Here is a 16,361-nt window from a genome sequence, read left to right as displayed (position 1 = left end):
AGTAGGTGCCACCATTCATTATGCAGTCCTGCCCGACCCCCACCCCCATAATAATAGTACTAATTGTACCGCAACTTCTTCCATCTATTTTTCATTTACACACAATATAATATTAATACATAATAACCACAAAATAACCCCCCCCAAAGCACACCGTATGCTCAGAAAATGTTAATTACTTATGTTCAGGTTTTTTTTCAAAGAGGTCAAAGCAGATGACTTTAAAATATGCAATCAGTAACAACTATAGAAAAATAGACAAATATATTGACAGCAGATATAAAATTTACAAAACTGACACATTTTGATCACTAAATTGAAAATAAAATTATTTTCTTAACTTTGTCATCTAGTGATTTCATGAGTCTCTGGTTGCAATTCCAATATTTATTTATTTCTGCCTTCTGCATGCTTCCTCTCCTCCGGATCCCATTCCCTTCCCCAACCAACATCTCTCTTGTTCTCTGTCCCTCCACGAGCCCAACTTTTTTTCCTCTCTCCTCCACCCCTATTGGTAATATATGTCTCCCCTCTCTCAACTGTCTTGAGAGTCCAGGCATCTCTCCCAACCCAACATTTCTCCCTATCCACCGTATCATGTGCAGCATTTTTCACCACTGCCCACCAATCCCATTTCTCCTTCTATCACCCCTCTCCAGCACAATCTAACATTTATCCCTCATCACTATGTCCAACATTCCTCTCCATTTCATTCCCTTCAACCTACCCTCTCCACCACCATATCCAACATTTCTCCTTCTCATCCTTCTATTCCCCATGCATTTTTACCTCACTCTTCTCTCTCTATGCCCAATTTTTCCTTTCACCCTTTCCCCGTGTGCACCGTCTCTCACACTCATGCCCATCAATTCTCCCTTTCTATTCCCTCCCTCCTTTGTCCCAAATTAGTGCCCCCTCTCCGAAGCAGACCCGTCCACAGAAGCTGCCTCCAGGGAACCCTGCCTGCCCCCCCGCTGAAGCCAAAGCCACCGCTGGTGGGGATGCCTCCCTGTCTGCTGCAGTGACTGGCTGGCCTGGAACCTTCTCTCCGATGTCAGAATTGACGGGGAAAAGTTTGTGGGCCGGCCACATGCGAGACGCTGCACACGTCGTGGCCTGTTCCTGTGCGGAATTGCTGCTGGGGGGTGGAGATGGAGTGTGTCGACTCTGGCTTGGTGGCAGGGTCGGCTTCAGGGGTGGTGAAGCGGACGGGCAGACAGGGAGGCAGGGAAGGACCCCACCGGCGGCAGCTTCAGCGAGGGGCAGGTAGGAATGGGATAAAGCCAAGCCATGGACTGCATCAAATGAAAGGGCGCGTCTGGCGACTTCCACTGCACCACATCCCGAATATCCTGATGCATAGGAAAAGAACAGGGGATCCATCAAACAAAGTTAAAAACTAACAAAATGTGAAGAATAAGTTCCTGAAGCTCTTCCTGGTGAAAATGTGCAGTGTCATCTGTCCCTCCCGAGAGGATCTTGGAGATCTAACATGGGGTCCAAGTCCTTATCAAGAGAAAACACACCTCCAAACAACAAAAAAATCCTCATCCCACGGCCGCTTGGATGAAGATGGAAGGGGGGGGGACTGGGCCAGAGCAGACACTGAGAGGGGGCTGAATGGGGTAGATGCAGAAGGCAAAAGCCCCTTCCAAAAAACCCCCAACAAAACAGAGACTCCCTGGGGAAGAAAACAGGACCCTAGGCTGCTTGCAAGTATGCTCTGTACATGGTCAAAACAAAATCTGGGGCAATCCCCCCCTGGTGGAAAAGCAGGACTCACTGCCAAGGCAGGAGACCCAGCAGAAACCTATTCCTGTCTATCTAAGTCAGGGGGAAAGTCACCTGAGGCTGTAGACAAGATGGCGGAGCTTCCTGCCGAAGAAAACTCCCCCCCCACCCCCTCGAGGCCTGAACAGACCCAGCCACTAAAGCATGCAAGGCAGCAGCCACAAAAAAGGAGTCTCCAGCACTATCAGCAGTGCAGGCATGAAGGAGAACCCTTCTCACCGGCACCTTAAGCTGCGAAGGATTCCCCTTCGCGGTGGCTGGTGCACTTTATGCACATGCCGGCTGCATCAACCGTGTGCCTGGAGCAAAATGAGCACTTTTTAAGCTTCTTAAAAGTGCTCATTGTGAGAACTGCTACAAGAGAAAATAAAGTGCCGGTTAGCAATAAGAATCAATTAAAATTAATTGAAAGCTTACCTTCAGACCAGCATTGCCTCAGTACACTTCCCCCCCCCTCAATATAACTAATTTACAACTGAACAGACCCTACTGGCTTTCTAAGCTATTTGCCTTGCCAGTAGGCACCTCTAAAGAAAGAAAATTGTGTGGGGGGGAAGGGAGGGGGACTCGACCACTCCTGAGGTCAGACAGACCCCCGAAAGGGTTCCCCAAGCTCAATCCAGCACCACAACTAAGGCCCAGAAGGCCACTAATCAAAATCCAAGAGCTTTACACTAAACCAGGGAAAGATTGCACAGGCTTACCACCTCCACCTGCTGGGGACTGAGAGCAGACGGATTGTGCTTGGGACTGCACAGCCCACTTGTACTACAGCCAATAGTTTGTGTCTCAGTCTCCACCTGATGGTCGAGGTAAGCCAGTTTCTTTGCCCAGTCTGGAGGGACGATAAAGAATTTTCATTTAACCCTTGCATATCTACTTCACCCTTCAGCTGTACCTGTCAAAGAGACACAGACAGAGATACCTAATCTACTGAACTGCTGACTTTTGCTACAAACTTCTGCATTCCACCAGAGATCTGGCAGCAACCACTCAAATTCAAAATAAATCCCACAAAAATATACCATGATAACTGGATCTCAAGACTAAACATAGAAACATTATTGCAGATAAAGGCCAAATGGCCCATCCAGTCTGCCCAACCGCAGTAGCCATCATCTCTTCCTCTCTCTAAGAGATCCCACAGGCCTATCTCACACTTTCTTGAATTCAGAGACAGTCTCCATCACCTCTTCTGGGAGACTGTTCCATGCATCTATCAACCTTTCTGAAAAAAAGTATTTCTTTAGATTACTCCTATTGCCTCTAAACGTCATCCTATGCCCTCTCATTTCAGAGTTTCCTTTCAAATGAAAGACTTGACTCATGTGCATTTATGCCATATAGGTTTTTAAATATCTATCATATCTCCCCTTTCCTCCAAAGTATACATATTGAGATCTTTAAGTCTGTCCCCATATGCCTTATGACAAAGACCACACACCATTTTAGTAGCCTTCCTCTGGACCGACCTTTTTGAAGGTGTGGTCTCCAGAACTGCATAGAATATTCTGAAACTTGATTAGATGGATTTATTGTGGTTGTACTATTATCTTGTTAGAGCTCTGAAGGAGCAGTTAGTTGCTTTGCCTTAATATAATTTTTAACAATACAATGCTCCCCTGGTCATTCGCGGTTGGCGATTCGCAATCCCAGTCATTCGCGGTATTTTCCGACCGCTAATGATCGGGCATGAGAAGGCAGCCGGAGTGCCGGTGAGTGAAGGAAATCACTCGCAGTATGCTCTAACCGCCTCTTCCTGCACTAAAGTCGGGCCTCACCAATCAGGAGCTGCTTTGACACGTAGCTCCTGATTGGTGAGGCCCAAATTTAGTACAGGAAGAGGCGGTTGGAGCATACCACGGAGTGATTTCCTTCACTCGCCGGCGCTCCAGCTGCCCTCTCCTGTCTCCCCCACTAAAAACCATATTTGGGGGTTTTCAACATTTGCGGGGGTTGCTGGACTGGAACCCCTGTGAATATCAGTGGAGTACTGTATATGAGGGGCCGCTGAAAAGTTCTCAGCTCAACCAACAAAGTTGGGGTAGTCTCCATAGAGGGCTTAGTCAAGTGATTTTCCACTTTTTCAGCTGCCTCTCATATGTTTTTATCATAGGATAAACCAAGCCTTTCAACATTTCATACAAGCACTTTAAAACTTTTCCATTCAATAGGGAGATAAGAAAAGTGGTTTACACTAACCTTGTTTAGCCTTGTACCCCAGCCTTCGAGCCTTGTCTGGCCTAGTGGGACGAGGTGCCCGGTGGAGGGAAGACAGCTGGCGATACTGCCAGCATCGGACACGCAACAAGAAACGCATCACATCCGACTGCTTCTTCCTCCATAGCTCTTGCATATATTTGTATGCACCCATCTTGACCTATCTATTCAAAAAACAATCACAAAGTTAATACTATCAGGAACAGGGGTGGGCAACTATTATACACGCATAAATGCGGAAAGTTCCATAGATACCTGTGATGAATAAGTACAAAACGACAGAAAAACTGTGGCATACCAGAGTCTTTGCGATGTTTAAAATGACATTTTCTATGTATATTTCGAGTCTCGTAGGCTACCTAAAATACAATGGTGGGCCACATTCAGCCTACTGGTTGCTCATCCTCGATTTAGAATAGCTATTTACAAGAACCCCCCCCCCCCACGAAAAACCAGACATCCAATTTACACAAGCAACAGCTTTAAAGTAGAGGTCTGCATGGGAATGGGGATCGCGGGAATCCCGCGGGTCCGGCGGGAATCCCCCCTAACCCACGGGACCACCACGGGGATGGAAGGCTTTGGAAGCAGGGTTTGTCCATATAATATAATGGATACCATCAGCCGTAGTAAAAGAGGGGGTTTATAAGTTAATTACCTGAGCAGAAAACAAAAAAAGGGTTCCACCAAAAAGAGATTCCACAAGGAAAACAGCAGTGCAAACACAAAAGAAACTGTGGAATTGATGATCCTGTCAGAAGTAAATTCTGCTTTTTATGGGGACGGGCAGGGATGGAGGTAATTACTTGCGGGGACGGAGAGGATCCTGGCGGGGATGGGTGGGATTTCTGTCCCCGCGCAACTCTCTACTTTAAAGCACAAAGGAATATGGGGTCCATGAAGACAGAAGCGGTAGAGCTGGCTCAGCACATCAGTTCTACTGCACACTAACTCAAAAATATTCCACTACTGTAGTATGCTATATGCAGTAAGCATGCTAATTAATGCCCTATTAAAAACATGGTAGTAATCCACAGCTCATTGTAACATTTCACTCTTCCTATGGCCATGAGCAGTAACTGGCTCAAGCACTAACAGGAAGAGTGATATTAAAAAAAATGTCACTGGGATGCACTATGCAGGGCTGGGCACTGTCATTTAAAAAGATAATGGCAATAAAGACTAGAGTAAGTGGGCATTGCTCCTTCCTACCTTTAGACACCAGGGATTTTTTTTTCCAAAATTGGGGACAGGAGGGTTGGGAGAAAAATGGGGGCACCATTAAACTACCAGGGATATGTGTTGGGAGCAGGGATGGATGGATTAGGGTGTGGGCAAATGATACTAGACTACCAGATCTTTCTGGTACCTTGTGATGGAAAGAAAGGTTTGAATTGGATCTAGGGTGGCTAAAGGGTGCATTAAATTACCAGGGAACAATACAGAAAGCTGCTGGGAGCACAGTGTTCGAGCTGGGTGCTCTCCTTAACCCCTTTACCAAGCCTCATATCTGGCAGCAATTTTCTTGCGCAGGCAGTTTTTTTGCACTGCTGTGAATTAGCTAATGACTTGTTTACCATGCATTTTAATATGCTGTATGCCAATATCTGCAATGCAAGTTGAAATTTCAACTCTAAATCCCTTTCTGAATTGTGCTGCCTGTTGTCAACTGTCTGTACTGCCCATAGCTAGAATTCAGTTAAAGAACAAGATAGGGGAAGGGATTGGGACTGGAATACTCCCTTTTTGTAGTTTTACAAATACTGTACAGATATTTCAAGCATTTTCCCCATCTGTCCAAGTGAGCTCACACGGTCTTATCTAATGTACCTAGGGCAGTGGATGATTAAGTGACTTAACCAGGGTCACAAGGAACAGTGTATGTGGGGGGAGGGGGGAGTTGCTAAGGATGTAACTCTAACCACTACACCACAACATCCAGCAAGATAGCAGACTAAGTCAGCTTGCATGAACCTTTTAAACACAGAAACCGCAGAAGATATAGAAGAGATGCAGCCTGGGGAGAGTTTTTCAAGACTTAAGCGCCAAAACCAAGCAGCAGCAGCAGCAACTGTCTCTGATCCCGCGGAAGTCCACGAGGAACTCACAAGCAAGAAAGTTCAGTTTGGAAGGCACGAGACAGTCTCAGGCATACACCACCTATGAGGCCTATAACAAAACCGCACAATTAAGCGAATGTCAACTGCCCTCACATACTTTTTTAAAAAATTATTATTACACACAGAGAAGTTTCCTATTAGCAAACCATACGAGCATTAAAGCATCAGCAGAACTAAATACTTTTCATGATTTTTTTCCCCATAAACAGCCGAGACGCTGATGTAACTTAATGTATTCCCGATTCAAACGTTTGACCACACTCGTACATTACAAATGGAGTCTTAGAGGACAGAGGATGAAAATCCAGCTCCAGCTAATAAGCTATGTAGGGGGTGAGGAGACAGGCGAGACGCTTTAAAAGCAGAGCCAGAGCACCACGGGGCAAATCTCCCTGGTTATACTGTGTAGTTTACTAGGCCGCAGCCGAGCTCCGTCCACTATCCAGTCTCCCTCCCTCTCCAGAGCTTGACAAATCAGCCAACACGACACCGCCACTGGTTGGGATTGATCCTCGACAGGGGGAGTCATGCCCGGACGGAATCCGGGTCCGGTACCACCGGATGGCTGCGTTTTCTATCCGATTATCAACGGATACTACACGCCACCAAGCGCCAAATCAACCCCTACCTGATGGCGCCCTCTCCGAAAAGGAAAAGCGTCTTTCCCAGAATCCTTTAAGGCAGCGGCATCTTTCTTCCGGTTCTGGACGCCAGGGCGTCGCTGGGAAATGTAGTTCTTTTTTTCCCCCCAGACTACCCCCCCCTCCTCCCACAGGCCACAGCCTCGCTCTGCGTCTTCAACTCGTCAATCACGGCAGAGCGAATTCGCTTCGACCCGTTGCAGGTATAAATTCGAGAGAGTTCGGCTGTGCTCTACCTCGCCGCTCTTCCTCCTCACTCCCGTTGTTTGGAACGTGCGAGGCTCCGTAGGTGCTGCTAAGGTTTGAACCGCCCAGGCCGTGGGAGACGGAAACAGAAAGATAAAGAAAGTCCAAGGGTGGGAATTTTGAGGAGAAATAAGACTTCCTTTGTGAGGACGAGGGAAGTCTAGACTAGAGTCAGAGATGAGTGCAAGGGTGGAAATTTTAGGGAGAAAGAATACTTCTATTGGAGGAGCGAAGGCCGAGAGTAAGAGATGAGGGCAAGAGTGGGGACTTTGGAGAAGTGACACTCGCCAGTGGGTGGATAGAGAGAGGGCTTGGGCTGGCTAGTAGGTGCTTTGCATTGGAGGTTTGGTAATAGTGTGGAGGTAGAAGCGCCAAGAAAGTAGGTGGGGGATTCTATGAGAGGTGCCTAAACATACCGTAGTTGCCGAAATAAATAGGCACCTAAAGTTGGGCACTTAATTTATCCCTCCCCTTACAAAACCGTATCACTGTTTTTAGCGCCGGCCATGGCGATGAAAATCGAAGCTGCTACCACCGCGACTGGCACTGAAAACCACACTATGGTTTTGTAAAAAGGGGAGTTAGTAAATGGGCTTCAATTTTTTAACAAGCTCGGTTGAAAAAAATAATGGGCAATAGGTGCCTATCTTCTTAGGTGCGAGTCTACAAAAGATAAGTGCCTATTGCGTGGCACCTGACTCCAAAGTAGGCACGTTTAGAGGTGGAGGACTTGGGAGCTGCTAGTTGCGATTCCCTGAAGGACTTAGGCGCCTATAATGTAGACATTTAAAACCACAGCTTACATTACAAGCGTCTAAGTTTTAAGTTAGCCGTGATTCTGTAATAGATGCCTAAGTATGATTGATAAGGGATAGGCATCATCTTTTTAGATGTCATTTACAGAATTTCCTCCTGGAACTTAAGCAGAGATGGTTGGGCAGTGGGGCTTAGCAGTTTGTGTATGGAGTGGTTATGAAAAAGTTAAGAGGGGGGTGGGAGTAAGGATGTTGGTTGGAGATTAGGGAATGAGGCTGAAAGGATTAAGGTTTATTAATAGTGTGTGCAACATATTAGTACAATTTAAATTAAAAAACAGGTCAGTGGAGCATTTGCAATAAAAGGGTGATGTGATTTTTCTTTAGGGCATTTTGTGCTGTTTGAAGTTATTATATTGAACAAGCATTCAAGTCAAGTAATTTAGAAATGAAAGAGAATCAAGTATTGAAGATCTTTATCAAATTTATTTATTTAAGTATTTATGTACCACTTATAGCCTAAGTTGTTTACATTCAGGTAGTCGAGCATTTTTCCCTTTCTGTCCTGGTAGGCTCACACTCTTATCTAATGTACCTGGGGCAATGGAGGATTAAGTGACTTGTCCGGGGTCACAAGGAGCAGCAAGGGATTTGAACCCACAACCTCAGGATGCTGAGGCTGTGGCTCTAACCACTACACCACACAATCTTGTGATTCAAAGATTTTATAGTGTAAAAAGGAAGAATGAATTAAATGAGAAATGTATTTTTCAAACATTGAGGAGTAGCATGCAATTCCAAGAACATAGGGGGAGAGGGGGATATTCATACCTCCCTCTCCCTTTACCATCTCTCGCTCATACCCTCCAACTGTACCTTGTCTCTACCGCTCATATCCCCCCAACACTATTTATTGCTCATAATCCTCCAATCTTCACCTTGTCTCTATTACTATTTTTAGAGCAAAAGACAAAAATGTTCCTTAGGTGACCTATGATTGTTTTAGCACATGGGAAGCTCAGGTGGATGCCAAAATTAGTTTTTATTTTGTAGTACTGAGGGTTGGTCAGGGAGGGAAGTAGATACACACACACTTTTTAAAAACAATACAACAAATATTTAAAAACTCTTTGTTAATATTATTATAATGAGCAGCTTTCAAGAAAAGGCCTCTATTTGTACTGTGCTAATTGCTTTGTGCAGCTACATTGCTGTGCACTAACCAGTTAGCACATGGTTAGCCTGTGCGCTCTTACTGCCTACAAAACAGGTAACAGTATGAAGCTCACATGCTAATGGGAAAATCAGTGCATGGCCATTAATTTAAAAAACCAGAAAACATGGCCATTTTACTCATGTAGTAAAAATGTCCTCAGCGTATGGGAATGACTCCTGTAAGCACACCCTAAGGCCACATTTTACTAGAGGCTGGCAAAAGGGTCCCATAGTGTTGTTTATGTTTTTACTTCTAAACATTTTTATTGGTGATCATAGTATAAACGTACAATCAGAAGCTCAAAAAATTATAAAAACAAGTGTGCGATTGGGTGCAAACCATATACATAAGTGTTGTACTTCATTACCATTTTCACATGAAGAAAATTCCACTTCAACACACTACCCCCTCTCCAAATTCCAATCTCTTATAGTCCCCAAGATTAACAACAGAGAAATTTAAAACCAAGGATCAGTAACATGTTCGTCCAGTTAAGCACTCCAACTAGTAGTATTCAAATCCAAGCTAAAAGCCCATTTTTTTGAGGCTGCTTTCAACTCCTAATTCCTACTCACCATAAGATACCTATGTTAATTCTATCATCCTCTTAGCAAGAAACTTCCCAACCCCTATCTGTCCCATTTCTTCTGTCTGTACTAATTAGATTGTAAACTCTTCTGAGCAGGGACTATATTACACAAAACAGCCCAGTATGCCTTTCAGCGCTATAGAAATGATAAATAGTAGTAATAGAGTAGCAGGCTAAGAACTTCTAAGCCAGGGTTCAAATCCCACTGCTGTTCCCTTCCCAGCAGTCACCTCTCTGTGAGGAATAAGAGAGAGAGAGAGAAATTGTGTGAAGGCTGAGTTGGTAGTATGAACAAGAGAGACTAGATGAAGGCTAGGGGGAGGCGGAACATGAGCTATCTGGTAACCTTGGCCTCTTTGCAGATGATACCAAAATCTGCAATAGGGTTGTTGTTGTTAGGTGCCATTGACTCATACTCGAGTCCTAGCGAATTGATGAATTGTGGATCTAAAAAGAAATCAGTTTTGTGCTTGTCCAGAAAGATCCTCCAGCGTCATCCCCATGGTTGTTTTCAACGTCTCCAGCCAGCTGATTGCAGTTCGCCCTCTTCGTCTTGTTCCTTTTTATCTTCCCCAAACATGATGTCCTTCTCTAGTGATCTCTTTCTTCTAATAGTGTGACCAAAATAACTTCATCATTTGGGCTTTGAGTGACATAGCCAGTTTGATCTCTTCCAAAACTGATTTGTTAGTTCTTCTGGTGATCCATGGCACGCCTAAAATCCTTCTCCAGCACCAACACTCAAAATGAGTAAATCTTCTTTCTATCTTGTTTCCGTAGTGTCCAGCTTTCGCATCCATAACTGACCCCTGAGAAAATGAGTGCGGGAACAAGTCTGATCTTCATTTGGAGTGTTACCTCCTTGAATACTTTGTCGAGAGCCTTCATTGAAGAGCGACCAAGTGCTAGCCTGCGAAGAAAGCCAAAGAATTGCTAAAGTTATTGACTCCTTTAATCCCTATTCTATCCCCTTCAAGCTCAAAATCTTCATCATTTTCAGTGTTCATGATCTTCGTTTTGTTTATGTTCAGTTCTAATCCCATGTTATGATTTTGGCTTTGACTTTTCTCAGTAGATACAGCATGTCTTCTTTGCTGCTGGTGATGAGCGATGTATCATCTGCAATAGAGTAGACATCCCTAATGGTGTGATAATAATGATGAGAACATAAGAATAACCATACTGGGTCTAATGGTCCACCTAGCCCAGTTTCCTGTTTCCACAGTGGCCAATCCAGGTTACAAGTTCCTGGCAACCCCCCAAATAATAGCAACATTCCATGCTACTGATCCAGAGCAAACAGTGGCTTCCTCCATATCTGTCTCTATAACAGACTGGACTTTTTCTCACATTCTCTGGCAGCGAGTTCCAGAGATTAACTATTATTTGAGTGAAAAAAATAATTCCTCCTATTGGTTTTAAAAGTATTTCCCAGTAACTTCATTAAGTGTCCTCTAGTCTTTGTAATTTTTGATGGAGTAAAAAAATTGATTCACTTGTACCCGTTCTACAACATTCAGGATTTGTAGACTTCAGTCATATCTCCACTCATCTTTTTTGATATACAGTTACCAGAACTGAACACAATACTCAAGGCGACATGGAGCGATACAGAGGCATTATTTAGAATCTGGCAGCTAAGATTTAATGCAAAAAAAAAAATGCAGTCATGCATTTGGAGTACAAAACCCCAAAAAAGCAATATAGTTTAGAGGCATGAAAGAGGAGCAGGACTTTGTTGTGATTGCATATGATGAGTACTTACTGTGAATAGTTCTGGAGACCACACCTTTAAAGATATACACAGGATGGAGATGGTCCAGAGGGTGGCTACTGAAATTCTCAGTAGTCTTTATCATAAAACATTTGGGGACAGATATAAAGATCTCAATATGTATACTTTTGAAGAAATGTAAGAGAGGGGAGATATGATAGAGCCATTGAAACTCCAATTGAGTACAAAAATGTTACTCGCCAGAGATGGGTTGTGTTTCTACAATAACCATTTAATTTAAATAAGTGGAAAAAAAGCCTCAAATTACTTTATAGTAACAGCGATCCCTAAGGATTCTAAGCTGCATATATTCTTTTCATTGGCAAAAAAACTCCACATTAGAAAATGTAATTATCAATTGGCACTAAACCCACCACTGTGCATAGGGAGTGAAGGGAGAGATGTCAGATTAAGGGGTGGAGAGGAGGGAGAGAAGATGCTGGACATGGGAATATGGGGAGGCTGAAGAGAAATACAGCTAATATACATAATTGATATTCTAGGTAATAGGGATGGTATGCCAAACCATAGAGTTATCCATACCTGAAGATGCCAACGGATCATTTCATGCAAAGTGATCTAATAGTCCCCACCATTATGTTTCAGATTTTGTTCAAAATTTGCACACAGAATAGTCGAGTCATTCAAAGAATAGCGGCCCACACAGGGTTGGTAATCCTGGATGCTCCAAATTGGCCATGTTGCCTGGTACGAAACTAGCTCAGGTTCCTGTTTCGAGTAGAGAAATATTTTTGAGCTTCCCATCCTGATGAAGCCGGATTTTTGAAGGGAGTGTTGCCGATGCATCCTCCTGTGTGATGGCTGCTCCCGACATTGAATCTTAGCATTGTCTTGCAGGCTTCAGAGGGACATGTCTTAAACTACCACATCATCCAATTCTTCTCTTGCAGAGTCCAATTGCTGTGGGGCATCCAGAATTCTCTGGGTACATGGAAAGGGTTTTGGCTACCCTCCTTAGATCTAAGAAACTGGTGACTATTTTAGCCTATTCTAAGGCATGGATAATGTTTCAGTGCTGGTGTGTTAAGCAGAATGTGGAGCCTTTTAAGGCCCTGATGTCTGTGATCTTAACGTCTCTCCAGGTTGAGCTTGAGAAGGGCCTGGCGATTGGTTCACTCAAAATGCAGATGGCAGGCCTCTTATGCCTTAACCTTTTCCTATCGTGTGTCCCGGATGACGGGACATTTCAAAAATGTTGCCATCGTATGTCCCATGGCAGGGGACATACATTACACCTTCTACCTATCATTTGTCCCATCTATTGGGCCATTGTAGAAATGATCTTCTCTAACTATCGTTCGTCCCAGGGTATGGGACAAACTCGGCGCACACCTCTAGGTCACGTGACTAGGGTCGCCCTGGTCAGAGGCTTCCTATTACGATAGGAAAAGGTTAAGGCTCGAGTGAAGAAATTTTTTTGGCTTCCCATCCTGATGAAGCCAGATTTTTGAAGGGAGTGTTACGGATGCATCCTCCTGTGTGATGGCTATTCCCGATGTGGAATCTTAGCATTGTCTTGCAGGCCATCAGTAAGGCTCTATATGTGCCTTACAAGAGGCACTGCTGATGGATTTTACTGTTAAGATATTTTTTTCTGGTAGTTATTGCCTCAGTGAGAAGGGTCTCGGAGTTCTAGGCTCTGTCATGCAGAGAACCTCTCCTCAGAGTTGTGGAAGCTGGTGTCTCACTGAGCATGGTACCTTCTTATCTGCCAAAGGTGGTCTCGGCCTTCCATGTAAATTAGGAAGTCCACCTGTGAGATTTAGCTCAAGTATTTCAATATCCATGTTTCCCCACTATAGTATGTTACACCATTCAATCCAGAACAGAGCACGCTGCTAAATAGCATTTCAAAGGACCCATCAAGCTTCTCAGTCAGGTTAAACCAGGAGGGCCCAAAAGATAAAGAGTAAGTTAAACATGATAGTCATATCAGGTATAACCCTGATCACCCTTTGGGATCTGCAGGAACTTGCACTTGAGAAGATTGTTTCTGCAACCATCTTTTACCTGACGTCGGCCTCTGCCATCTCGCCAGTTGGTGTTGAAGGGGGGCTTGGGATTCTGTTGTTGCAGAATCCAACTCGGGCTTCAACTGAGGAAGTTTCTCCATAGCCTCTTCCCTCTAACGAATCTGATGAAGTTGGCCCTCCTGATAGTAAAAAAAAAATCAAATTAGTACAAAAAACAGGAGAACCGATTAACCACTATCAAAAAGATCCACAAAAAAGGTTAATCTACTGGAAACAACTAACCATTACTTCTAATGGCAATATATTAATTAATAAACGAAGGAAAAGATCTCAGAGTTGCCACTCCCAGGATAATATTGTTATTGTCCAAAAGGGAATTGTGGCATGTGGTTTCTTTCATTGATCAACCTTCATTTTTAATTCTTATATTGTATAAACTATTCAAAAAATTTTTTTATTAAAAAAATTATTGTAAATACTACCACTCTACTAATTATCTTATTATAATCGAGGAGTACTTATCTAATATTAGCTAATATTATTTAATATTTTTTCTTCTTTGTTTTTACGATCTTATATTGTGCAAATAAAGCCTAAATTTTTTGGTTTTACGATCTTATACTGTGCAAATAAAGCCTAAAGTGCAAACATTTCTTAAAGTGGCTAGTGCTAATCCAGCTTAGTATTTAAATAGACTGTGCAAAATAGCAAAAAAGAAACATCATGTACATGTCTTAAACTGACACTTATCTTTTAAACATGATGCAGTAAAACGGCAGATTTATCTAGCCGTAGAGAACCCGTGTATCCAACCAACGGGGACCCGTTTCGCCGCACTCATGCGGCTTCCTCAGCGTAATACAAGGCAAACGGGCTAGGAATAAATAAAAAGACACAATCATTGATTAAAGAATGTCTAGAAGACTAAATGTTAGAAAATATAACTAACAAACTTAAAGCACAGCTTACTTACTGGTGCCATATAGCGATCCGGGCTGTTATTACACACACCCGCTCAGAAAAATGGCGCTTAAAAAGAAAAGACGCCAGCACATGCGCAATGCAACCACCAATCAGATGTTAAAATATGCAAAGCATTGCGCACAGCAAAGCTAAAAATTGGTTGAACAACAAAATTAAAGAAATACAGACCAATCTACTACCGTGTTTAAACCATATGGATGCATACTGTTAAGAACATAGATCCACCTAATTTCTCTTCTCTGCAATCTTTTTACTCTGTCTCCCCCACGCTGATTTTTTGGTTCATGATCGATGGCTAATACTCTGAGGTCAGAGAAATTATGTTTATATTGTGTACAATGTTCTACAATGACCTCAGAGCATCGGTTACGTTTTAAATTGGACTTATGTTCACAAATTCTAGTTTTTAAATCCCGTGTAGTCATTCCAACATATAGCATCTTGCATGGGCAGAGAATAACATAAATTATAAAGGTGGATCTACAGTTTGTAAAAAAAATTAAGATTGTAATGTTTATTATTATTAGGATTAATGAAAACCTTCATTTGTATAGTGATTTCGCATATACTACATGACAAACACTTGTAGTGGCCTTTAATCTGCTGAATTGTTGGCATAGACTTCATAGTAGATGGAATAGAATCTCCTTTAAATTGGAATTTCTTGAAAAAGCAATACGGAGATTTTTATTTTCAAAAATGGAATGGAGCTTCATAATATTCCAATTATTTTTCATAATCTGTGTTACTTTGTTAGAATTTGGAGAATATCTCATTACAAATGTCTCTACATCATCTTCAAACTCATTCTTTCTTTTCATATCCAAAAGATGTTCTCTGTTGATATATTTTGCTCGACGTCTTGCTGTTCTCAATACATGTTGGGGATAACCTCGTAATGACAATTTCTCTTGTAATTTCTTTGATTGTTTTTGATATTCTCTCACATCGGTGCAATTTCTTCTAACTCTCAACATTTGTGAAAAAGGTAAACTTTCCTTCAATCTCAGCGGATGGCAACTATCGAATTGGAGGAAAGTATTTCTATCGGTGTTTTATGTAAAGACTTTAGTTACAAAGGTATTGTTTTCTTGATATATATCAACATCCAAAAAATGTATATTGGTATTGGAACAGCCCGGATCGCTATATGGCACCAGTAAGTAAGCTGTGCTTTAAGTTTGTTAGTTATATTTTCTAACATTTAGTCTTCTAGACATTCTTTAATCAATGATTGTGTCTTTTTATTTATTCCTAGCCCGTTTGCCTTGTATTACCCTGAGGAAGCCGCATGAGTGCGGCGAAACGGGTCCCCGTTGGTTGGATACACGGGTTCTCTACGGCTAGATAAATCTGCCGTTTTACTGCATCATGTTTAATAATAATAATAATAATAATAACTTTATTTTTTTATACCGCAATACCACAAAACAGTTCAGAGCGGTTTACAGGATAAGAGACTGTACATTTACAGCGAAGTTACAGCTTAGTTATAGCGAAGTTACATCGAGGTTACAGCATATCGAAAAACAGTTCAGAGCGATTTAAACAATGTAGGTGCAGAGAATTGGTTAACAATTAAAAGATAAGTGTCAGTTTAAGACCATGTACATGATGTTTCTTTTTTGCTATTTTGCACAGTCTATTTAAATACTAAGCTGGATTAGCACTAGCCACTTTAAGAAATGTTTGCACTTTAGGCTTTATTTGCACAGTATAAGATCGTAAAACCAAAAAATTTAGGCTTTATTGCACAATATAAGATCGTAAAAACAAAGAAGAAAAAATATTAAATAATATTAGCTAATATTAGATAAGTACTCCTCGATTATAATAAGATAATTAGTAGAGTGGTAGTATTTACAACAATTTTTTTAATAAAAACAATTTTTGAATAGTTTATACAATATAAGAATTAAAAATGAAGGTTGATCAATGAAAGAAACCACATGCCACAATTCCCTTTTGGACAATAACAATATTATCCTGGGAGTGGCAACTCTGAGATCTTTTCCTTCGTTTATTAATTAA

General features: G+C 42.2%; 2 protein-coding genes across 5 annotated transcripts in view; one reads left to right on the top strand and one right to left on the bottom strand.

The window, feature by feature from the left end:
• Positions 1-6,892, bottom strand: part of LOC117353715 (60S ribosomal protein L15) — a 43,245-nt gene extending 36,353 nt beyond the window's left edge. Inside the window, exons 1-2 of the mRNA XM_033929953.1 lie at positions 6,760-6,892; positions 3,994-4,175 (exon numbers count right to left, since the gene is read on the bottom strand). Of these exons, the coding sequence (XP_033785844.1) occupies positions 3,994-4,165 (172 nt within the window). The 5' untranslated portion in view covers positions 4,166-4,175; positions 6,760-6,892. The remainder of the gene's footprint in view (positions 1-3,993; positions 4,176-6,759) is intronic.
• The window catches only part of LOC117353714 (NF-kappa-B inhibitor-interacting Ras-like protein 1), a 56,852-nt gene continuing 47,363 nt past the window's right edge, over positions 6,873-16,361 (top strand). The window contains exon 1 of one of the 4 annotated variants that reach the window (XM_033929949.1): positions 6,873-6,975. The gene's annotated coding sequence lies outside the window, so the exon portion shown is untranslated. Of the gene's footprint in view, positions 7,129-10,494; positions 10,517-16,361 lie in introns of those variants that run through there. The other 3 variants (XM_033929950.1, XM_033929948.1, XM_033929951.1) reach the window with 3 other exon arrangements.

Source organism: Geotrypetes seraphini, chromosome 2, assembly GCF_902459505.1.
Source record: "Geotrypetes seraphini chromosome 2, aGeoSer1.1, whole genome shotgun sequence".
NCBI classification, from domain to species: Eukaryota; Metazoa; Chordata; class Amphibia; order Gymnophiona; family Dermophiidae; genus Geotrypetes; species Geotrypetes seraphini.
Note: the sequence above shows the minus strand (reverse complement) of the source record. Positions and strands in the feature narration are given on the sequence as shown.